This window comes from Hipposideros armiger, unplaced genomic scaffold, assembly GCF_001890085.2.
Source record: "Hipposideros armiger isolate ML-2016 unplaced genomic scaffold, ASM189008v1 scaffold_21, whole genome shotgun sequence".
NCBI lineage: Eukaryota > Metazoa > Chordata > Mammalia > Chiroptera > Hipposideridae > Hipposideros > Hipposideros armiger.
In genome coordinates, this window is record NW_017731371.1 from 153,041 (window position 1) to 178,727 (window position 25,687).

The 25,687-nt window shown below is 38.3% G+C and overlaps 1 protein-coding gene across 1 annotated transcript; it reads left to right on the plus strand.

Moving 5' to 3' along the window:
• Positions 1–15,587: 15,587 nt before the first annotated feature.
• Positions 15,588–16,316, plus strand: FTMT (ferritin mitochondrial). Its single transcript, XM_019635322.1, has one exon. The coding sequence runs from the start codon at positions 15,588–15,590 to the stop codon at positions 16,314–16,316; it is 729 nt and encodes a 242-aa protein (XP_019490867.1).
• Positions 16,317–25,687: the final 9,371 nt, after the last annotated feature.

Sequence of the window (25,687 nt, forward strand, 5' to 3'; positions counted from 1 at the left end):
AGAAAGAAAGAAAGAAAGAAAGAAAGAAAGAAAGAAAGAAAGAAAGAAAGAAAGAAAGAAAGAAAGAAAGAAAGAAAAGCAAGTGACAGAGCTCTTGATTTATCCTTTGTAGCTAAGGTCACTTTATGACAGTTACCAAGCAGCAGCAGCAGCAGTTTTCAGACAGCCTTGGGCAGCTGCTAAAATACTGGCTACCAGACCAGCCTAAGTAATTGATAATTGATGGAGAACTTCAACCAGAAAACCATGCACATTGGCTTCATCTACTCTTTATTCCAAAGTGGCCTGCATTTTCCATAGACATAGGTTTTATCTAAAATGTTTTTATTTATATTTTGATCCCCATTTCAAGGAAATTCAGCATGTGTTTCACTTTTAAAAGTGGAGATCTACCAGAGAGTACTGGCAGTGACTGGAAAAAAACAGGGCGATGGTCTTTTCAGGTTGTTGGATCCACTTAAACTATCATTATGATCTAAGGCTTAGGATTTTCTCTATAAATTGAGGTGGTGAGCACATATATGTGACTGTATCCTTAGCACACTATGTGACACTTCTTTGTTTTATTAATAGAGATTTAAAATTCAGCTGTAGTTTTCATAAAGATAACAGTTGTCAATTTAGGAACTGCATCAGAAATGGGAATTTTACTCTGAGAACGTACTTTGAGATAACTTCTAGAAACTATGATAATCAATTTGTTGCCATTCAGTATACTGTCATACATGCAGAAATACTATGAATGTTTGATTTCCTTTATAATGTGTTAAAAGACAGCATGTTGCCATGTAAAAATATTCATTTACCCATAACATAAGTCCTTAGTAGAACACACATGGAAGCATATTTTTATTTTACTTATTTATCCTTAGAAATAATAGGCATGGATCCACTGAAGTGAGTTATAAGGGAGGGCCAGAAAAGTCCTGTCCTGCATATTGACAACATATGCAACGGCATGCATAAAAACTATACAAAATTAATTTCAGAGATATCCAAAAAATGACCTGATACATCAAAAGGTAGAATAGTCTTTTTAAATAAATGGGTTTAATAGCATCATTTTATAATTTATATTTGTAAAATTTTCACCTTTACCTTCTTAGATATACCGTAAGTATGCCTGAAGTTTAGGTAAAAGTCCTGGAAAATGATTTATTCCAGCTCCTCCATTGCCTTAGTTTTGTTTAAAAGAAAAAAAAAAAGGAAAAACAGAGTGTCAAGCAAAAATTGGTATAACATCCATATCTGCCATTCATATAGCTGTCATTCAATTCATTATTTCTCAAAGTAAAAAAATCCTATTCAAGTCTTATTCCGAATCACTTACACTATCCTTTTTTTAATTAGTTTCAGGTGTACAAAACATTGCAATAGTTATGCTTTTCACCCCTCCCAAAGTGACAACCCCCGTTATATAAGCATCACCAAGGATTAAATTTAAACTTCAATAATGAGTCACCACTTCTGGCCCCTCACAGTTTTCTAATGGATCTTTTTTTTATATTCTGCATCAGGCTGTTACATTTTTGGTTCTCTTTCTTGAGACAGAAGTAATGGAATCAGATCATAAGAATCACATTGGATCCCTACTGCTTATTATGTTCTTAAATAAGAAGGGGTTATGCTAATCTTATGACCCATTGGTATTTCAGAGGGTATCTTGGTTGAAGGACTAAATACTTTCTGAGTATCCCCTTGACCTGGCCTGTGGTTGGTTGTAAATTGAAACTGTTGGATGTGACAAAAGACAGATACTAATGAGCATGTATATCTGCAAAAATCATACCTCATAATATAATAATCTTCTCAAGGCTTTCAGAATACCCTCTGTCAAAATGATTCATCACTTTCAAGAATGCCATTTTAAAATATTTCTAGCAATCATATAGGCACATGTTGAGAATGCTATGAATTAGAAAAATTTAAATACATAGAGGCAACTTTATTTTCCTAACTGCTTTCACAATATCAGTAGTAGATATTCCCAACCTAGAAGTTATTCATAAATGATAATACAAGTTTACATAAGAATTGTGCACAGAAATGTGTGTGTAGATACACACACACACACACACACACACACACGTATATTCAGGCTCATGTGTACTGAAAGAATAATGAAACACCTAGTCATCTAAAGTAATGCTGAAATGCACTTTTACCAAAGCATAAGGGCACTCATATGAATATGCACTAAACTGCTGATTTACAAGTTAAACAATTTAAAAGGGAAGTAAGTGCTAAGAAGTTTCACATAAAAATTCATGCTCATTCCATAGCCACATATCCCCAAAAAATATCTGATCACCAAAGTAACACCCATCTCTATTTTAATTCCCTAGAATTACCTCCTGAAAGGCCCTATCTTCAAATACAGTCACATTGAGTGTTAGGACTTCAACATATGGATTTCATGGAAACACAATACAGTCCATAACATTAGCCAAAATTCTGGGATCTTAAAGGTCTGGCTCTTAGTAATGTCAAATCTTTAGTGACCTACAGGAAACTCTGTGGTTCATCCAGAAATAATTCCATTCTATAAAGCCTATGCATTTCATTTGCTAGCTCCATCACAAATTTTCAGCTACCTCTGTACCTGTGTCTTAGTATATGAGTATAGACCAAATATACAGAGGGTACCAAAAAAATGTATACTCATTTAAAGAAAGGAAAAAACTATTAAAATTGTAATACTCAATATATACCGATAACAAAAGATGAGTACAAGTCACGTTTGACTTATGCGATTACAATCTTTTGAGCAAATGTCATACAACACATTGCTACCATAATTCAATTCAACTTTGAAAAGTAATGCATAGACAACATCTCTTAAAATGTGTATACATTTTTTGGCACCCCTGATATATGGACTTGTGCCTTTGAATTATTGGAGCAACCAGTGAAACTTCTAGAGGAAACTCTTCTAACCTTTTCTTCACACATCAGGAAATAAAGCAAAGCATTTACCAATGACCCATAGTAATCCAGGCCTCTTTCCTATAGGAGTGCCTTTCCCCATCACCGAAATCTCCATCCATTCATGTAATATTGGCAACCATCTGAATGAATCAATCAATTATTCATTCGTTGAGCCATTCATTGGTCAACTATTTTTTGTTGAATATGCTAGTCAATATCCAAGCCCCTGCGGGTACAGAGATGAGGAAGATAAGGTGACTGTCCTTGAAAATCTCATAGTTGAGAACTGGATTGAACTTTTAAAATTTGGCCCTTCAAACCTAAGGTAGAGGTACATAATAAATATCTTAGTTCAAAATCATGAAAAGGTGAATCACAATTAAAACCCTCCCAGGTTAGGACTGCTGCTAAGCCACACAGTACTTTTATGCAAATTTAAAAATGGCAACATCTATGAGCCCAGATTGGCCCACAAACAGTGCTCTTGTACAGTTAGCATCTCTTTCTTCAATGGACACAGGCTATGCAGGAAGCACAGGCAGAATGTTGGTATCTATAAACTCCTCAGTTGTACTCACTTTTCCAAGGAACACAAACTATGCTCATACAGGGCAGTCGTCTTTTTGTGGTGGGACTCAGAATGTACTGGGGAATATCATGGGCCACCAGTAAACATTCCAATTTCATGCCATGCCTATAATCCAAATAGTTAACCTAAGAAGATTAAAGCCTAAGATATTTCAAGGCCAATTCAGAGATCAGGGGGGAAAATCAGAAGAATCTCAAAGCCAAATAATGTGAATAACTATGAATTCCACAACAATGAAATTCTAGCAATCTTTGTGATTGATTTTGTTGCAGGGAGCTCTTTTATCTGCCAGAGACAGCAGAAAGGTATAGTACCTTTATAACAGGCTTGTTCCAGCCATTTACTTTCTGGATTGAATTACAAATGAACTATAAATAGGGACTTAAGCTATGAATGCCATGTACCTCATGAGTACTTACTAAATGCAAAGCAATAAAATCTTATGCAGAAGGCAAAAAAAAAAAAGTGAGATTTTAAAAAATCAGGTAGGTAAAAATGACTAATTTCTACAGTTACATAAATAATTACTGGGTGTAGAAGGAAAGTCTCAAAAGTGTCCTGCATATATTATCTTAAAATATCTCTGTATTTCATTTATTTTAGTTAGCTCTTTTTTTCAGTAGGCATGCATGAGTGCATGTCATCAATTCAGTGAGTGAGAAGTTTGATAACGCCATTTTTCTATATCATGAAGATAAATACACAACTTAGCTTTAGGCTTATAATTAAATGAACCACAAAACTGATCTATTAAAATTCATTGCAGAATTTTAAACAGAAATTTATTCTGGCAACAAGAAATTATTGTAAAGATTATTGAACTGAAATGTGTATTATTTTTACCCCAGAAAAAAAAAACATAAGTAAAACCTGTATTCTCTTTACTATATTATGTCATATTTAGGTGGACCTAATTAAAAATAACATTGATAGAAAATATTGCTGTTAGCATATGCTGATAAAATATGAATAATATTTTAAATGTGGTTTATATCAAAACCACTGCAATACCTGTGACCATACAAAAACTGTAGATTCTAGGGCTATCATTTAGAATCTATAGTTTCGATTATCACAAATTGTCATTCTCCCTTCCAGCAAGCACACTTGTTTTTAATCTCTCTCACACCTATTCTATCTTAATTCTCTAGTACTATTTCCTAACCAACATTGTCATCTCAATTTTTCTCATGATATTTAAAAACTGTTATTTCTAATGATCACCCCCACATTTCTCCCACTGGGCCACCACTTCAGCTACTCCCAACAGATATGACTAGGCTATAGCCATTTGCTTGTGTTTAGAGTTTTCTTTGTATAGGTAGATTTTACCTCTACCTATCATCTGTGATTACCTTGCCTCTTCAAAAACCTCATTTAATATTTTTAATTAAAAAAATATTGAAATAGTAGTTAAGTAAACTTGCTCTTAATCAAGTTATTTCAAAATGTATACAATTAAATCCATATTTTCCTCTCTTCCAATCTACCCAGTGGCAATGGCTAGAGGTTACTACCATGGTTTAGAAGCCTTGTGACCCATCTTTTTTGACATTTTACTATGTTATACCTTTCTTTCTTTCATGTGTATTTGTGTGTATATACACTTTTGTGTGTATATACACCTTTTTGTTCCCTCCAAATATGGGATTGTTTACACACACACACACACACGAACACACACACACACACACACACACACACACACATTGCTTTCTCCATTTAAACATTTAAAATATCTTATGGATGTCTCCTCATATTAACACAAAGAGAACTACTTTATTCTCTCAACGAGCTGTATGATATTCCATTGTAGGACTTTCCTATAATTTATCATTGCTTCAATAAGAGACTGTTTACTTTCAGCTTTCTATTTTTATGTACAACACTGCAATGAAATTAACATACTGCTTTATATATTCTTTATGCACCACATTTTTTCCATATAATGAGTTTCTCAAAGTAGGATTGCTAAATCATAAGATTTTAAAATGAGATTCTTGAGAACAGGATTCATTTACAGAATTCCAAGAATTAATATACCCCTCCAAGATATGGTGGTCACTAAATAGTATTAGCAAACTCTAGTTAATTGAGTGGTTGACTATTCTAAAAATAGAACCAACTTTGTATGCACTCTGAAGAAATAAAATTGACTAACTCTTTCACTTTTTCCTACAGCATTAGGTTCTACACAGCCATCTAAAGCTTTAGTTCAGGAGGCTCTGGTAATTGGCTATTCTTTATTGAAAAGCAGTGTTTTATCTGTTTGACTTTGATACAAATGAAAGCCATCTCTCCGTTGTCGCTAAGTGAGCACTAGCATCCCTTGATTTTACAGTATTCTAATATATTAATTATTATTGGTAAGGTGTATCATGTTTTATGTGAGAGTAGTATACTTGAAAGAACATTGTGGTAAAGTAGGCTTGTTGTTACAAAAATTTGCAACTCTGTGCTAGCACGATCACATAGCTTCTTCATTCATAAAATAAGGAATGAAATAAACTCCATGGTACTTTCTGGTTCTAAAATTCTCTGCTATAATACATGTCAATAAAGACAGCATTATCATATTATTCAATTTATAAAATATTCCTCCTACTTTGATGAATAAAAGAAGTAATTTAGAAACATTTGTCCTAGATCCATTCATATTATATGACATATTTTCTGTAATTCATAAACAATTAAAATGCACATACTGATTCCAACTGCCCAGTGTTTTATGAAAATTCACTGATAGAATGTACTTTGAGTGCTTTGTATAGTGCTTACCACATACAGGTGGCACTCAATGACTACCACCTTTCTGTATTATGATCACTGGAGAAGATTTAGAGCTTATGTTTAAATGCTGCATCACTATATCCTGTTTTAAATTTTAAAATTTCTCAAAATAGCAGAATAAAGCAATCATTATTAAAAAGTTTTTATTACATAAATACGTAATGTCTTAGCCCTTTTAACAAAGAAAAAAATAGTTTCAAACATATTTACTCCTAAGCTAATATTGATAGAGCTAAGGCCTAACAAGCAGAAGAGATTACACTTACAGGATGAGAGATTTCCAGTCAAGATGGAGGAGTAGGTAAGCACTGTGTTTGTATCCTTTCATGACCACATCAAAATTACAACTCTAGAATAACCATCATTGAAAACCACCTGAAGTCTAGCTGAACAGAAGTCCTACAACTGAGGATATACTAAGAAGCCACATCAAGTTTGGAAGGAGGGGCAGAGATGTAGAACTGGTTGGTCCCATACCCCGTGTATGTCAGTTAAAATCAGAAGGGATATCTCAGCTGCAGAGGATCCCCTTGAGGAGTGAGGGGTCCCAGCCCCACACCAGGCTCCCTAACCCAGGTATCTAGTTATGAGAAGAGAAATCCCCACAACTTCTGCCTCTGAAAACTAGCAAAGATTGTGGTTAAATGAGATGAAGGAGTGCTGGAGACTCAGGCATTCCTCTTAAAGGGCCAGCACACAAACTTACTTGCTGATGGACTCATTTGAGCTCATTCTGAGCTCCAGTGCTGGGGCAGCAGCTTTAAAACCTTCAGGGACATATGGGGAGGAACTGAACTGCCTGGCTTTGGACTGAGGGCTGGAGAAGCAGCTCTCTACCAGACAGAAGTGCTGGCTGAATCCATTGTTTTTTTGTTGAGCCCTTACCCCTCCCAGTGTTCAGACACTGGTGGCTGCCACATCTGACTCTCCATCAACCTGGCTAACACTCTTCACCTTGCCCTGGTGATTCCCTGAGACCCTGCCCCACTTGACTTGAGGACCCCCCAAGCAGCTTCCAGTGGCTTTTCCATAACAATGGTCTGTCTTGGCTCATACTGCAGACTTTCCTAGAATCTCTCAAAGGTTCACAAACCTCAGATAAGCAGCTTTCAGCCTCAGCATGCCACATACTGCTTGCTAAGCAGGCTCTCAAGACCAACAATAGTGGCAGCCTGCCTCAGTTCATAGCTTAGCATCTCCCAGACACCTCCCAGCCCAGCACAAGTGGCAACCATCTGCAGATCACTTTGTAACTCAGTCCAAGTGGCCCTGGACAGGGCCCAGGCAGCAGTTGGCCTTGGCCTGCAACAGAACCCCTCCCAAGAGGTTCCAGAACCAACACACTCAGTGACCTACATCAGACCACACCAGAGCACCACCCAAACACCTCTGCAAATGACACACCCAAGGGTCAGACTGGGCAGGCAGCAGAGCCCAGCTAAATAAATTTCTGCTCCATTGGATTATCCCCTGCACAACAGCTTCTCCACTGTAGTCACTGCCAGTCCTCAAAATCAACTAGGCCAAGGGTCAATCCCTCCCATTGACATGCAAACAGCAACCAAGGCTCAACTACAACAGGAGGGCACACACAACCCCCACAAGGGACATACCTGGAGAACCCAGCTCAGGTGAACAGGGAGACTGTGCCACTGGACCCCCCATGACACTTACTACATAAGGCCACTCTACTAAGACTGGGAGGCATAACAGCCCTACCTGATACATAGAAACAAACACAGGGAGGCAGCCAAAATGGGGATACAAAGAAACATGTACCAAACAAGAAAACAGAACAAAGCACCAGAAAAAGAATCAAACAAAATAGAGACAAGCAATCTATCAGCTGCAAAGTTCAAAATACTGGTTATAAGAATGCTCAGTGATCTCAGTAACAGCTTCAACAAAGAGAGATCTAAACTATAAAAATGGAGATAGAAAACATAAAAACAAATCAGTCAGTAATGAAGAATAACTGAAATAAAGAATACATTAGAAAAAATCAATAGTAGATGGGATGAATCAGAGGATCGAATCAGTGATTTAGAATATACGATAGCAGGAAACACCCAATCAGAACAGAAAAAAAAAAAAAGTTGAGGAGAAGTTAAGGGGCCTCTATGACAACATCAAGCATACCAACATTTGCATTATAGTGGCACCAGAAGGAGAAGAGAGAAAGCAAGGAATTGAAAACTTTGCCTGGAGGAAAACTTCCCTAACCTGGTGAAGGAAATAGATACACAAGCCTACGAAGCACAGAGTCCGAAACAAGATGAACCCAGAGGCCCACCTTAAGACACATCATAATTAAAATGCCAAAGCTTAAAGTCAAAGAGAGAATCTTAAAAGCAGCAAGAGCAAAGCAGTGAGTTACCTATAAGGGAGCGCCCATTAAGACTGTCAGCTGATTTCTCAACAGGAATTTTGCAGGCCAGAGGGATTAGCAGCAAATATTCAAAGTGATGAAAAGCAAGGACCTACAACCTTGCTCTACCCAGCAAAGCTATCATTCAGAACTGAAGGATAGATAAAGAGCTTGCTTCCAAGAGAAGAAAAAGCTAAAGGAGTTCATCACCACCAAACCAGTATTACAAGAAATATTAAAGGGACTTCTTTAAGAAAAAGAAGATAAAAAATATGAATAATAATATGGCAATAACTACACATTTATCAATAATTACTTTAAATGTAAATGGATTAAATGCTTCAATGGAAAGACATAGGGTGGCTGAAGGAATATGAAAACAAGACCTTCATATATGCTGCCTACACGAGACTGCAGATTGAAAGACACACACAGATTGAAAGTAAAGGGATGGAAAAGATATTTCATGAAAATGGAAATGAAAAAGAAAAAGAAAAAAAGGCTGAGATAGCAATACGTATACCAAACAAAATAATGGCTATAACAAGAGACAAAGAAAGGCCCAGTGATCCCACTTCTGGGTATTTATCTGAAGTAACCCAAAACACTACTTCGAAGGGACATGTGCATACATACGTTCAGTGCAGTATTATTTACAATATCCAAGATATGGAGGCAACCTGGGTTTTCCATCAGTGGATGAATGGATAAAGAAGAATGGTACATATAAGTGGTGGACTATTACTCAGAGAAAAAAAGGAGTGAAACCTTGCCATCTGCAACAACATGGGTGGACCCAGAAGGTGCTGAGTAGAATAAGTCAGACAGAAAAAGACAAATGCCATATGACTTTATTTATATGGGGAAATCTAAAGAACAAAATAAATGAACAAACAGAAACAAGCTCACTGATAGATACAAAGAACATTTTGATGGTTTCCAGATGGGAGGTAGGTTGAGGGATGGGTAAAAACAGTGAAAGGATTGATATTTACAAATTGGTAGTTACAAATAGTCATGGGAATTATGGTACAGCTTAGGGAATATCGTCAATAATATTGTAATAACTATGTATGGTATAAGGTGGGTACTAGATTTATTGAGGTGACCACCTCTAAGCTATATAAATGTCTAATCACTATGTTGTAACCCTGAAACTAAAATATTGTACTTGTATGTTAACTGTAACTGAAAGAATTTTTTTAATGATTTTTTTTAAAAAGAATACATTGGGCCGGCCGAGTGGATCAGTTGGTTAAGAGCTTGCTCAAGAGTGTGAGCTCTGAGCAACAGGGCCGCTGGTTCGATTCCCGACCTGAGCTAAGCTGCCAACAACTGCCAACAAGTGGCAGGATGGCTCAAAAATAATACACTTGTAATCATCAATCACCTTCTGTTTATCCAGGTCCAACCCATGAACTGAAAGAATCCCATGTTATGTAACTTGAGTAACAGGGGAAACCACATCTTTGGTGGAAGCAGCATCCTTGCAGGGTTCTGGCACTTAAAATAGCTATTCCTAGGATAGATAAAGGACAGGACATATATGTTTTATGCATTTGATTATTTCATAAGATTTCAAACTGCAACATATTTCACAAGCAGTGACCTCTACACGGACTAAATTCTTTAGAGCTAGAATAAAGACTCAAAACCTTGGCCCAATTCAAATCAATTCTCTTCTAAGGTGCAAATTGTATACTGTGCATATTGCATCCAAGTCCCACAGAGTTTTGTCTACCCTCTTCTGCTCCATCCTCTCACCTTTGGGAGTTTCCCATGAGCTTTTGTTTTTTCCTGCATAGGGTCCTCCTTCCCCCAACCTCTTTAAGACCATAATCAAAGCTGACCTTCTCTACAAAGCAGTCACAAATCCTTCTGCGCTTTCTTTGAGATGCTAATATATCTGATCTTCTATGATAGAATGTGGCTCTACCACTTTATCTTGAATCCACAAAGGTCCTAAAGTTCAAGTTTCTTTTACTCCTTCACAGTATCATATATTTCTTACTCTTCCAGCATCAGGTGCTCAAAACATGTTTGAGATTGAGTCAAATCAAATCAAATTGCTTTAAGATGATTGTTTATTCAACCTTTAAGAATATAAATCTCAAAATTAATGTACATTCACTGGCCTCCACTAACAGTGGAGCTAGACAAAAATAAGCCATTAAATGAACAACAATTCAACCATTAAATAAACTATTGGGTTGTCGGAAAAGTCATGACGTATTTTTTCTGTTTTTCGTCACAAAAATGCATCATGACTTTTCCGACAACCCAATATAACTCCCATCAACTTTGTTCCTTAAGTGTTCTCCGGAACAAGGAAAATTTGGGGACTTGAGGGAATTGTAGTCCCTAATCCATTTTATTAACAGTATTATTGAGAACTTTATGTCAGGTACCAATCTAAATGCTAGATGCACAAGAGTGAAAAAGGTGGACATTTCCCTGACAACTAGAATTTTTTTAAGTTAGAGAGCCCATAAAAAGGTAAATAGATCATTATACTTTAGTCTCATGACAGAATGAGTAGACGGGATTGTGGGACCTCCTGAAGGCTTCTAGGAACCATCCAAGATATGATTAAAAAAATGGTGGAAATAAGCCAGCAAAGTTGCAAAAGGAGAAGGAGTGGTAGGCACAGTCGCAGAGCTGTGGGAAAGCCATATCAGCAGCGGGGCTGTCAGAAGAGAGATCCATGTTCATTTCTATATTCCCTGTGGGCTCAACTAAACACTCATACTTGCAAGACTAGCACCATGTCACTCAGAGGGACATGGGACAAGAATCACAGCCCACTGACCGGACAGTATCAAGCACCTTCTCAAGACGCCCACTAAACAAGGATGAGAGATGCCCTGACTAAAAAGCCTCAAGTCCCACACATGTCAGTATCTCTTGTTACAAGTCCAGTTTCCATGAACCCCACTAAGGGAAGGCCCAGGAACAAGAGTCAGCACACTCAGGGAAGCTCAATGTTCATTTGCCAGTCATGGGTAATTCTTCCATGGGCAAGATGGCCTAGACATACACTCTACATTTTAACAGAGCTAGACAGTAAACCAGTGGTCATAATCTCATGCAGAAGGGAAAAGGTTTTTGGTGACCCTCTTCACACTGTCCCTGTGGTTAGTTCTGGGTGGGACAGTGCTCCAGGTAGTGGACACAGCATGTAGAAGCCTGTGGGATAGGAACAAATAATACATTACAGTGTCTACAAAGAAAGTTTATAATGACCGAAGCTTATTGGGAATTTGGGGAGGGTAAAGGGTGCTGGAACTAGCAAGAGACTAGCCACAGAGAAGCAAAGAAGAATATATTTTGCAAGGCTATAGTTTAGTGTGAAACCACTAAAAGGTTTAAAGCAAGGGAATGATTTAATCATATTTACATTGAAGAAAGCTATCTGTGGCCATTCTATGAACAGTAGATTAGGAGAGCATAAGAAAATCTGAGATCTATGTTTGCCCCTACAGGTCCACTCTCCAACCCCCCTGCCCTGTTCTCTTCCCCAGGGGCTCCTCTGAATGCTCTACATCGAGTTCCCTGCTTTCTGGCTCTCTGTTAGGTTCAATTTATGCAAAGCACAAGCAAAAGATCCCAGGGAACAAAGAGAGTGAGGCCAAGGTATTTATTCCACTGGATTCTTCCCTTCAAGGTTACCTGAGGTTGGTCCTGTCCCTCAGCCAGGCGTCACTGCTCCTTTCTGGGTGGTTCCCTCTGAACAGCTTCCTCTCACCTGCGTTCTGGTAAGCCATCCTCCTCTTGAGATCAGCTCCGGGCTGCTTAACTTTCCATACATCTGTATGCAATCTTTTCATTAAACCTGATTAAAAATGATTTAGAATCATTCTAATTGTTAAGTGTGTCATCTGTGTACTACTGGATGCTGCACTGATCTCAGAAAGACTTTAGGCCAGCCTACAAGTTAGAAGACCAGGATGCCCTTGGAAACCTCTCACTATTCATGTGCCTCTCCCCGCTCTTCTGTGTGCTCCTCCTGGCAAGAGAACCTGTAACACTATTCGGAAGCCAGAGTCAGGTGACCATGGCTGCTTTGCATGGACCTGCAGACAGGCTGAGAGCCTGGATGTGTACACCTCCCTTGAGCCGCCCTAGACAATGATTGGCCAGTGCAGGAGTATAAAAACCCAGGTCCTTGCCCCAGCTCTGGACAATTGCTGAGGCAGAGTTCCCCTGTAGAATCAACTCAAAGTATCCTATATGCAGGGCCCATGCAAAATGAAATGTCCACATTGTTCAAATGTATGTCCACATTGTTCAAAAAGTAGGGGAAAAAATGCTATTAACGGTACTAAAATATAAAATATTTTCCTCTCTTCTTTAGTCGCTCTCGATTTGGCATCATGTTTTTTTTTATTTAATGTTATTTTAAGTTAAAAAAGAACTTAAAATTTAAATCATAAGTATTAATTTCACTGTTTATTTTTAGATTGTGCAATGCCTGTTTTAAGTACAAATACAAGAGCAATTAGGTCATATACAGAATCACTGAAATTAGATAACAGGCTCTGCCCTTAAGGACACAGAAACACACGTACAAAGAATTATAACATCATCTACTCTCAATGTAAACAAAGTACTTTGACAACAGCAAAAACAAGTAGTGATTAATTCCAGATGAGGTTATGTAAGATGTTATAGAGAAGGTAATATATGTAATGGCACCTTAAAAGATGAGATAGATTTCATAAGAAAGTGAAGGAAGGGAAAAAGGAAGGTGAGGAAGCAGGGGCAACCCCAGAAAAGCCTAAAAGCTTAGGGAGGTGTTCAGTGAAGAGCAGAAGCCATTAAAATCAAGGAAGAAATGAGTTGTGAAGAGTAGTGGATGACGGTCTAGGTTTGTGTCTTTGGTAGAACAACAATACTTTTATTATGACTACTAGAAATCAAAATGCCCATAAAATAAAAATAACACCTACCACATCCTTGCATTTTCAAAAGTTCGGCAAAATATATGATATGTTTTGTAATAGAAGGAAAAAACATTTTGACAAATTAACAGGAGGTATCTAAATGTGCATTGGGTTTTATGGCATTGTTTTGCATTACATTTCAGGTATTGCATTTGTTTTATATCTATGCTTTTTATTACCTTGGGGATAAGCCTTTATATGAAGAGCATCATTTCTCCTAAAACACTACTAGTAGCAGCAGTTGGCATTTAATACCACTCTAAAGAATCATTTTCATAACCTCTCTTTAGGGAACCACATTTTAGGAATAGCAAAAGTTTGGGGAAAATAAAAGCAAAGATGAATACACAGAAGCAAAAAATAGTGAGAAATTGCCTAGTGAATATCAATCACATTATACAATCAGAATTTAAGTATAACTAGATCTTAGGCCTCCACCTTTATTTATTGTACATTTTAAGAAGCTCATTTGAGACTAGGGAGCTTACTACAAAACTGCAAGTTTGATATGCCCATATAATAAAAGAATTTCTACCTCACTACCCATACATGGTAGCAACAATATAAAACATGTAAACATTCTTTTAAGCTGTATAAGTTTTCCATATATAATATTAACAATTATTGCTTATTGAATATGACTGATTTTGAATGATTAAATCGAAATTTTCCAATAAAAACTATTACAGAATACAATAAATATTTATTTTGTGTCAAGCACTGTGATAAGTACTCTGCATACATTCTCTTACACCGAAGTAAGTAGAATCCTAAATTCATAATTGAGGAAACTAACCTAGAAAGGTAATCTGACTTGCCCAAGAAAATACAGGAAAGTAATATAGAGAAGGTAATATGAAGACCATAAAAGGAAGGCCCAAATAGAAGCCGTACTATTATCAAAGACCCAGATATTAGCAATAAAAAAATCAAACAACCATAAGAAAACAAATGGCCCAACATATAAATGGGCAAAAGATTTGAACATACACTTCACCGAAGATATATGGTTGGCAAAGAAGTACATGAAAATATACTCAGCATCATTAATTATTCCAGGAATGCAAATTAAAAATACAATGAAAGACCAGTATACACCTACTAGAATGGCTAAAATTTTAATTTTAAATTTTACTAAGGAAGTGAAGGAACTTGAACTCTCACACACTGCTGATGGGAATGTAACATGGTACAACCACTTTGGGAAACAATTTGAAGTTTCTTAAAAAGTTAAACATACATCTTTTAAAAAATATGTATCTGCCTAAACAAAAAACAGGAAAGTAACATCAAGTTTTGAGCTGGTTTATATATTCTTCCCTTTTTCCTACAATATCTGATTTCTGTACAATGAAGATCAACTTTATATTTTAAAAGAAAACGTCTTTTTAAAAGAAAGCACTGTCTTACTACAGACTCTTGAAAACCTGCCCACTATACTGACAATTATTGCCACGCTTAAATGTGTTAAAATAATCAGAAAGTCAATTTATAAACACCCACTTTGGATGTGGACCTTTGCTCTTTCGAATAAACTGGTGGCGACGCCTGTTTTACCCTATTTCACTCCCTTGCTTTCCGCATTCCATCCCTTAGCCCTTGGATAGACAAAAGATGGGGAAGGAGGAAAAGCATGGCCAAGTCCTTTCTTTGGCAAGTCACAGCATTTCATTGCATTTTTATCTTAGGTGAAATGATACATTATAAACTCCCAAGAGCAGAAATCTTACTTCAACGATGGAGCAAGATTTGAATAAAGAGAGTTGTGTAACTCTCGTCTGTCTGTGCCCAACGGAGACAGGCGTGCACCAGCGGCCACCAATCGTGAGGTGTCTCTGGAAGGGAAGGGGTGTGTGACGCAGGCGCCGTTGCCTAGGGCCTAGTTCTGATTCAGACCTGACGCCCCGGAGCCCTGACGTGCGCTGAGCCGACCTGGATTCAGTTTCCCCACTTCTGAAGAGGAGGAGCCATGCTGTCCTGCTTCTTGTTCCTCTCCAAGCATATCAGCGCTTCGCTGGTGTCGCTGCGCAGCGTGCACAGTGGCTTCATGCTCCGGCCACGCTGGGCCCTCGGGCGCCCCTTGGGCCTCTGGCCACCTCCCCCACGATGCCTGTTGGCCACAGCCACCTCCTCTGGGGACTCCGCTGGGTCCTTCTCCGCACCATCCCGGGTGAGCCAGAACTTCCACCCGGAATCAGAGGCAGCCATCAACCGTCAGATCAACCTCGAGCTCTATGCGTCCTACGTGTACTTGTCCATGGCCTATTACTTCTCCCGAGATGATGTGGCCTTGAACAACTTCGCTAGGTATTTCCTTCGCCTGTCTCGAGAGGAGACCCGGCACGCGGAGAAGCTGATGAGGCTGCAGAACCAGCGGGGAGGCAGGATCTGCCTGCAGGATATCAAGAAACCCCACCTGGACGACTGGGAAAGTGGGCTAAATGCCATGAAATGTGCTCTGGTCTTGGAAAAGAATGTGAACCACTCGTTGCTGGAATTGCACACTCTGGCCTCAGGCAAAGGTGACCCCCATTTGTGCGACTTCCTGGAAACCCACTATCTAAATGAGCAGGTGAAGTCTATCAAAGAGCTAGGTGACCACGTGCACAACTTGATTAAGATGGGAGCTCCGGATCGTGGCCTGGCAGAGTATCTTTTTGACAAGCACACCCTTGGAAATGAAAACAAACAGAACTAAGCCACAGGCTGCCTCCCCCACCACCCATAGTGTGCCAGGACCGAGTCAGCTGTCTCCTGCTTGCTTACCCTTAAAATGCACCTCCACCTTTATAGTCCTCTGTTACACTGTTCCTCCAATAAAGTGATTTGCAGAGAAAATGTATTTAGCTCCATGTTAACAAGAGGTTTTTTTTGCCCAGCATCAAGATCATTATCACAGCCCAAAAGGTAGGCCAGGATACGAGGATATAAAAAAGACTGCAAAAAAGCTACCGAAAGTAGACACAAACCAACTTTCTCCAGTTACCAAATATTATCCCAGACCATGAACCCTCACTAAAAGTCTATAATTTTCAACTGAACAAGTACCTGTTATTTTGAAGACCTTATGCTAAAGCTGAAGCAGGAAAATGTGTAAGATAAATACACAAAAAGCTATAACAAGATGAAGAATATATATATAGTACTGCAAAAATTCTATGACAACTTTTACCCTTTCCCAAAGTGTGTTCCAAGAAACAGTAATGTCTGGAGATGATCTGTTTTTAAAAGGATTTTGTGGGTTAAATAAATTCAAGACAAGCTACATGAAGTATCAGTGATGGCCTTGAAAAGTCACAGTGTATATTAGAATTTTAAGGGCTCTGGGAAGTCTTGCAAATAAAAACAAAACAAACAAAAAATCTCGGATTATTTTTATTTAGCTCAGTGTTTCCCGAACATATCCAATCTCAGCTAGTTTTTTGTCTTTTTTTTTTAATGGTAATATAATGACCCAGGGCTATCTGATTTCAGACTATGCACTGGGCCATATACCCTGCTGTTTAACACACCAAAAGGAGTGACTACACTGTAGAGAACGGCCTTTAAAATGAAAGGAATAAGACATCATAGAGTGGAAAAGTAAAAAGGGATCCAGAAGAAGGCATCAGCGGGGCAGATGTTTTCTTGGGAGAATAGAGGGGGGAGGAGTGATGAAATGAGTGGGAGAACATTTGGTAAGCAGCCCTTGGACTAGACTAAAGCACTGGGTGGTGGTTGGAAAGATGGACTGGAGCCAAGATGTGGAGGTGAGAAGGAGGGGTGAGGCTTACTTCAGTGATGAATGGCAATGATGTGAAGGGTTCCCAACAGAAGAGCGCTATGCTAACAGGTGAGCAATCAGCAGTTTAGTTGTGCAGAATAAAATCTGTGGACCACCTAAATGTATCGGAGAAATTTATTAGGGGAAACAGAAAGGCCCTTGAAGGAAAATGGGAAAGGCGCTCCAAGAAGCAGGGAGTCTTCAGACTCCATGCATGTCTGATTCTGAGGGAAGGAAGAAAGGAAAAGTTGTGCACAGGTCTAAGGAAAGTACTTCAAGGCTAATTGGGAGGCCTCCAGCCAAAGTTGCTTGTCAGAGGAATCCCAAATCTCCAAGAAATGGGTAGATCTATGTACATTTCCAGCACTCAGTTGTTAACTGGAAGCGGCCCATAGGAGTGTACTCTTGTAACAAACGAAGGGAGGAATTGATTTTAGAGCACAACAGCTGGGGTCCTTGGCAAACTGTGCTCGCTGCAGTCCCAAATCTGACAGACACACTCACATGACTGCGCAAACTTAACAAAATGATTTAAAGTAGTCTACATGGAACAGCCTGCAGCTATTAAATATGATTTTGTGAAACACATAAGGATGTGAGCAGAAATTCATAATTCAATGATGGAAATGTGTTAAGTTCTCCTGTGATTATTTCTAAATTCTCAGTGAAATAAGAGGATTATCAACTGACAGTAGAGAGGGGTAGGAGATTATGAGATTAGAGATGAGAATATGTAAAATAATTATCTAGCATAATGGTTATTGAATGTTTTTGACAGCATAAAGTAAGAAATATCACTATCCAGAATGTAAATACATGCACACACACACACACACACACACACACACACACACACACAAAATTTCAGAAGACAATACCCTTATTTACTTTCACTTCAATTCTATTTTATCAACAAAAAGGTGGATAGTGACTCAATAAATTCCATGACACACTAATGGGTTGCTATCTGCAGTTTGAAAAACACTCATCTACAAGAATAAAAGGAAATTTTCTGAAGAAATGTAACAGGATTCCTGTGCAGCAAAAGAAACCAAGTTAAGGATCAAATGCACAGTGAGACTGATCAGCATAATAAAAAACAAATCATTATGCACTCCCCCCAAGTCCCAATTATTCCTCCTGTTAAGATCTCTATTATTCTCAACCCTATTCTCCAGTAACACAGGTTTGATATCTACCAATTTTCTTCCTGTACACCATTTCTGTAACTCTCTCCATTCAATTGTTTGTAAAATGTACAAGATTCTGCCTCTAATCTCTCATGGTCATTTCTTTGTTTTTATTTCTAATGGTTCAGGCCCTTATTGCTTTCTCTCTATCTTATATTTTTACTTTTCTTATTATGATAGTAATGGGTGTCCATGATAAGAAATTTATTTTAAAATGACAGGATACACAAAAGGAATGTAAAAAAAAAATTGCAAGACCAATAAAACACTAGTCTTGGAAGCCATGAGAGGAGAGAATTTCCATCAAATGCAACAGAAATTTAAAGAGGTTACCATTGAAAGGCCATCAGCGTTGGCATCAAGAAGTCATTGATTTTTTTCAGAATAGAGGCTTTAGGAGTGAGTGGTGGAGATAGAAGGCCAAATTTATAGGGTTAAGCTAAATATGGTGGAGAATATAGAATTCTATTTTGAAAAGCTTTTCTTTTTAAGCAGTTGAGGGTGCAAGAGAGTAGAAGATGTCTGTGAGTGTGGTTAGGATGAGGAAAGAAACTGTGAAAAAGGAGAGACTTGAGAAGTAAGTGATAGAAAAACATTCCAGGGCAGAGTGGAGCATAAGGTAAAAAGGGCAGGTACAACCTGGATGGATATGTCCTCCAAACCAGCATGCATAACAGAGGAAAGAAGTGACATGGACTTTAAGGTGAGAGGAGGGCACATTGAGGGTGCTTACATTGGCTGAGCTCACACTTCTGAATAAAGTAGCAGATGACATCATCTACGGAGATATGGCTACCTCTATGTAGAAATATTTTAATTAAGTTCATTTATCAGATACTATTACAAAATAGTAAATATAATTTATTTTACAGATGGGATATAATATTTACTCTGTCTAATATTTAAAGCAAAGACTTGCTCTTTCACAAATTAAAAGGTGAATTGAGCCAAGTGGAGGCTAGATTTCTAAACAAAAACCCAATACACAGAAAGGAACAAGCCCAAACCTCTAAGTATCACGATAGGTTGCATTATACTTGAACACAAACACCCAGAGATGGCAAGCTCCAAGGCCTTCACATTTACAGGGAAATACAGCATATTTCTTTCCCCACTAGCAGTGCTTCAAAATCATTATCCTCCATATTCAGTTGTTAATCAGGTTTTCAGCAGTTCATTTAAAAGGGTAAAGCTTCCTCAGAGAAGCACTTAATCTGCATGCCAAGATATCCCAGGACCAAGAGACTGGGGTTGGAGGAGGTGCGGATTTCTTACTGAAAACAAGAAAGTTCACTTGACTTTTGGAAAATTTCAACTTTTTCTTCAACTTTCCACTGTCCGATAAAAGACAGCAGAGAAAACATTCATCATCTCTACTCTAACAAAGAAAGGTGAGAAGTATGTGTAGTGGAGAAAAGGGAGCAACCCAGGAAACGCACTTTGTAAACTCCCTCTAACAGTGCACAGGGAGATGCGTTCTAGAAGCAGACACCTAGAAAACACACACAGTTGCTAACCAGAACTGACAAGGGTTGCATCTCTGCTCACAACAGCCTGTTAAACATAAACTGTCAAGCAGTAAAACTGGAGGCCAAATGAGTCCGGGGCTCATGCTGCCTGCGCCGCTCAGCCAATACACCGACACAGGAGTTGGGTCATAGAATAAGCATTTATTATCAGAGCACCTGTGGTCTGAGAAAGCAGCGGGTTAACACCTCCAAAGACTACCTTAACATTCTCAGACAAGCCTGGGATATTTAAGGGAAAATCTGGGCATTCCTCCAGAGGCTAGGTGACAGTTCCTGGGATCTGCATGGAGGCTTCCCTCAGGAGCAGTGATGACAGTAACCTGGAAAGAATGCTAGGCTATAGAGATTGTGATCAGTAAGCATGGGGTATTGTGATCAGTAAACAAGCACAAGTTTCAGGGTAATTATCTAAAGCAAGGAACTGAACAGGGCATATTCCAAACTCAGAAACTGGGACAGGGGACATTCCAAGCTCAAATCGCAGGGAGGGGGTTGATCAATTGTTGATCCAGGGCAGGGAGAGGCTGAGGCCAGGGACATTGCAAGGCCTCTTTTGTGGGGGTTCCAACTGGGTCCTGTTTCAGCAGCAGTTTATAAAATCAGAAAGGTGCACAGATTTGGCATATGTTATTAGCTTTCCTAAGCTTCATATTTCTATTGAGAAAGATTAAGACAATATGTATATCTGTTTTGAATGAATAAATGGACAAACATGATGTGTGTGTGTGTGTGTGTGCGCGCGCGTGCTCTCTCTCTCTCTCTCTCTCTCTCTCTCACACACACACACACACACACACACACACACACTGAGTGTCAGATGGAATTCTAATGCCCAACAAGAAGAGGGACTGCCAGGCAGTCCCTGAGCACAGACTAAAGACATGCACTCAGAGTTGGGCTCCTTCCAAGCAATCTGGCCAATTTCCCAGTGCAGATGGTGACCAAACAATTTCCTGAGAGAGATTCCTAATGTTTTTGGATATACCTTAGTCTCTCACAAAACCCCTGAGCATCATATTTTTACAGGCTGAGTGATCAAAAAGAATTCCCAGTAACATAAAAGGCTGTTAGACTACTAAATTGTTATTGCATGACCTACACACAAATGCTACACAGTGTGGTCTGCTCATTAAGAGACTGCACTTGAGAATTCAGAATACCGAGGTGAGAATAGCTATTCCACCACATACCAACTGCATGATTTGGGGAAAAGTTCAACTCTCAGAGATTGATTTTCCTCTGTGTAATAACAGCCTACCTCAAAGTTTATTGGGGGATTAAATGAGATAAAGCTCATAAAGTTCGTCACATTATCTATTACATAACAAATGCTCAACAAATATCAGCTGCTTAGAACTTGTATTTTGAAAGGGGAGAAAATTATGTGAGTGTGTTTGTGAATGTCTACTTATATATGAAGACTGTCTCTGGAAGGATAATGTCAGTTACCCTCAATGAAAAAAGAAACTGATACTCGGGAAAGGGGCACTAGTAAGCCTTTTTTCATTATATAGCCTTTCCTATCTTGTGAAATGTTAACCACTTGAAATCATTGTCTTTTTTAAAATCATAAAATTTAAATATAGCAAATAAATAGCAGCTGCTATAAATGTTATTCATTTCAGTTCACATACGCGGCATTTGTCTATAATGTGTTCCCACATTAAGAAGTAATCCAAATACAAAGTTGGAGGAGGACTCACATTTCTCTTTTTTTGATCTAGCCTAAGGCATTTCCCATAACTATTTGTTTTGCTCTTTCCTTAGGCATTGATTAAATATACAGGCAGTTCTCACTTCACATTGTTCCAATTTGCATGAATTTCAGTTACTAGTTTAGTTAAATAATAACGGTCCCTCACACAAAGACATGAATAAATGGACATGGTTTAAATTTCAGTTACCATGGTACACTTACTGTGAATAAATTATATAAAGAACAGACTTTGCTGCCAGCTCTTTAATCCACAAATCTCTATATAAATAGCAGATGCACATTGTAATCAGTTATCAATCACATCAGTTATTTCCAAATCAGTCAGTGAATGGTCACTATATCTGTTATTCTGTTTACCTTCAGACAGTAAAGCATATATGAGGAGTGATCAAAACCTATGGTGAATGCTGCTACTGAGTGCCATCCAAGGGGAAGGCAGGGATCTTCCATATGGGAAGCAACACGTCAAACCTTAGTAACAGTATGTGACAAGTTTCAATTTGTTTGGTGCAGTCAGTCGGGTGTGAGCTACAGTTGAGTGTGCTGTAAATCATCTTCCTTCATGACAACGCTCCGTGTCACACATCGTTTCTGGTATACAGCAATTTCTGTAAAATAAAAACATGTTGTATCCTCATCCACCTTATTCACCAGATCTGGCACCGTGTGACTTCTGGCTCTTCCCCAAAGTCAAAATGATTCAGGACATTGAGGCAGTCATGACAGCACAACTAAAGACACTCATGAAAGAGGACTTCCAGAACTGCTTCAGAAAGTGGCAAGAACGATGGGGTAAGTGCATCTGAAGCGAGGGGGAGTATTTTGAGGGGGATTAATGGCAATGTGTCTTACTTTAATACATTTTTAATTTAAACATTCACCATATTGTTTGATCACACCTCATAGGTGTATTGCCTCCTTGTCTCTCAGTGATAAACCCAATTTATTGTACTGAATAATCCAAAGAGAGTATTGGTCAAAAGATGAAAGTGTAACAAAGAAGTAAAAAAGAATACTGCTGGAAGTGAAACTGGATATTAGTAGAACTTCCTGTCCTAAATGAGCAGTTATGATGAAAAGGAAGAAGATATACCAGAGAAGTGACACCAGCCAGAAAGAAAACCTCATGTTAAGGGAACTAGTTCTTGGAGGTATTTCACATTGAAAGTGTAAAACATAAAATTTTGGAAATGAATCCCAATTTCGAAGGGAGCATGCCAGTTCACCAAGACATAAAAAAGATGCTGCCTCCATATACTAAGTTATAGTATAAGTAAAAGACAAGCACTGATCAAATTGTGCTTGGATTTTTTTTAAAGAAATAAAACACTTTAATTATTGATGTTTCTAATGTTTTAAATTGCCGTATACTAAATAAATATTAGTTTTACTATTTTTTTCATTTTCCTTTACATTTATAGCCAACAGTAAGAGAGTGTTTAATGTTTTGACAAAAAAAAATTAAAGGGCACACAACAATCATAATTGATTGCTAAGATCATTTTTCATAATTTCAGCTTGCAGTCATATTTATGGTCCTGCACTACCGTGCAAAACCAGAAGTATCTGTATATTCACTAACATTGAAAACTGATTCCTCTTTATGAATATCATTCCAAAGAATTTTTTCTGATGTTTGCCAGGCACTTTCTCCATTTAAATAAGCATCTTTGAATTATTACAGGTAGGAATATAGGAACCAATTTATTATGAATGCATGGAAACTAGAATTACAGACCATGTTTCAGTTTAAAGTTTAATGACAATTATAAGTAATATTAGCATTGTACTTTGCAATTTATAAAGTACCTTCACATACATGAACTTATTTCTCATAATAACCCTATAATTTAGGTGTTATTTTTATCTCACTGATGAAGAAACTAAGACTCATTAGTGACACTGGTAGCCAGTGGTTAAGCCAGACTTGGACTGTCAGTTTCAATTTCAAGTTCTGGGGATTTCACTATATTATTTTGCTTCCTAGGAAAGGATTCAAGATCAAATCCATGCAGAGTTCCTCATGTGAGAAATTAAATACAACCAGTGAATGTATACTTCATGCTTAATTTAAAAGAATAAATGATTTATTAATGCAGTTAGTCATTAATCGAATGTAATGATGTCACACTCAATTATTAGATGCATTATCAGTCACATTAATTGGAAATAAAATGTCACAAATGTCAGTAGTACCTGAGTTCAATTTCTTGGTTGTTAATATTCCACTGTCGTTTGTGAGATATATATATATACACTACAGGATTTATATGGTCATGTGAAAAAAATGATTTTCCTCCAATTTAGAAGGATCCACACAAAATATGAGGAATTATTTAACAGTTTTAGGATGGACTACGTGATTTCTGGCTACTCTGCATTTTGAAATACCTAAACACAGCATATTAGTAATCTTGAAAGGGCAAAATATATAAATTTCTTTGATAATCAGAGAGGTATTTAAGAAAAAGGTAACAAGAGCAAGACAGAAATAAATGGAAACTATAACTCAGTAAATTCAAAGTCACAAACCTGAATGAAGTTTAATGACACCAAAATTGTAGTTGGTAGCATGCTACTCCCATCTATAATATGATTAATCTCACACAGACTGCATTCAGAAGAGAGGAAAGTTAGTAAGGAGTAAGATGCTGTGTGAATGAACCTAGAGGAGGAAACTCTTGGGTGGAAATCAATGGAACATAATGATTTAGTAAGGAAGCAAAGGAGATGAGTTCATTATGAAGCACAGGAAAACTGGTCAAGCACAGATAAGAAATGGTAATTACAATAAAGAAGGACTTGAGAGAAGAGTTAGTGGGAATACAAAGGAGAATTAAGATTGTCAGGAAAGGAAAAAAAAATATTTTCCCAAAGAGCTTTGGGTTTAGCCAGAAAATTAATAATCATGCTTAACAATTCCCTTTCCCTCAATTTCCAAGCCCAAACTGTCACCAAGGTCTGTTGGTTTTTTTACCTCCTAAATATTTGTTGATTGTATCCACTCTTTGCATCTCCACCCCAGTTTAAGTGACCATGATCTCCTTCCTGGACCACTGTCATCATCTTCTAAGTTGTTTTCCTGCATCCCCTCTGCCCCAGTCTGCTCCCCAACAGAGAATGATTCACCCATGATCAGACTCTGCTATGCGTTGCATTGCTATTGTCATAAAAACAAAGTTACTTAATTTGGCCTAAAGGTCCTGTACGGTCGGCCCTCTGCTACCACTATAACGTCATGTCCCACCTCTTTGCTCTCTCCATCCTAGCTGCACTGGCACTATTTTAGTGTCTACATTCACACACACCCTCCTGCTGCGTTGCTTCCCTCCCTCCTGCTTAGAATTCTGCAACTGCTACTTATACACCGAGAAGAGGTCTTCTGTCTGCACCCTCCAGAACCACTCTCCACTCTTCACCTTTCTCCATTCTTCAAGGTGTCCCATATTAATGTGTTCACCTGCCCTGTGCTTTCATCAAGGTGTTTATTTCTTCTCCCGGCTCCCTCCTTTCACTATCACTGCCAGTTAGCAGCATCCTTCACACAAGTGATGCTTCCTGTGAGAAAGCTGCTCCCTCCACTTCGTCCCTCTTTCTCCAGGTTCTAACAACCCCCTTCTAACTCTTGCTGCCATTAGGCCTAGGGTGGAAAAGTCCAGCCCTGGCCCTACTCCACCACCACATCTGTGTAAAGAGCTGCTTTATTAGACTCTTTTCAATTAATTCTATTTGACTGTGCCTTACGTGTCCTCTCAGAACGCTGACTGTGACCCTGTCCTTGATTCTTTCTTCAGTATGATCTCCCGATACTCATGTCCTCAGCCCAATCCATACAGCTTACATCTTGACTGCAACATACTGGACTGATTA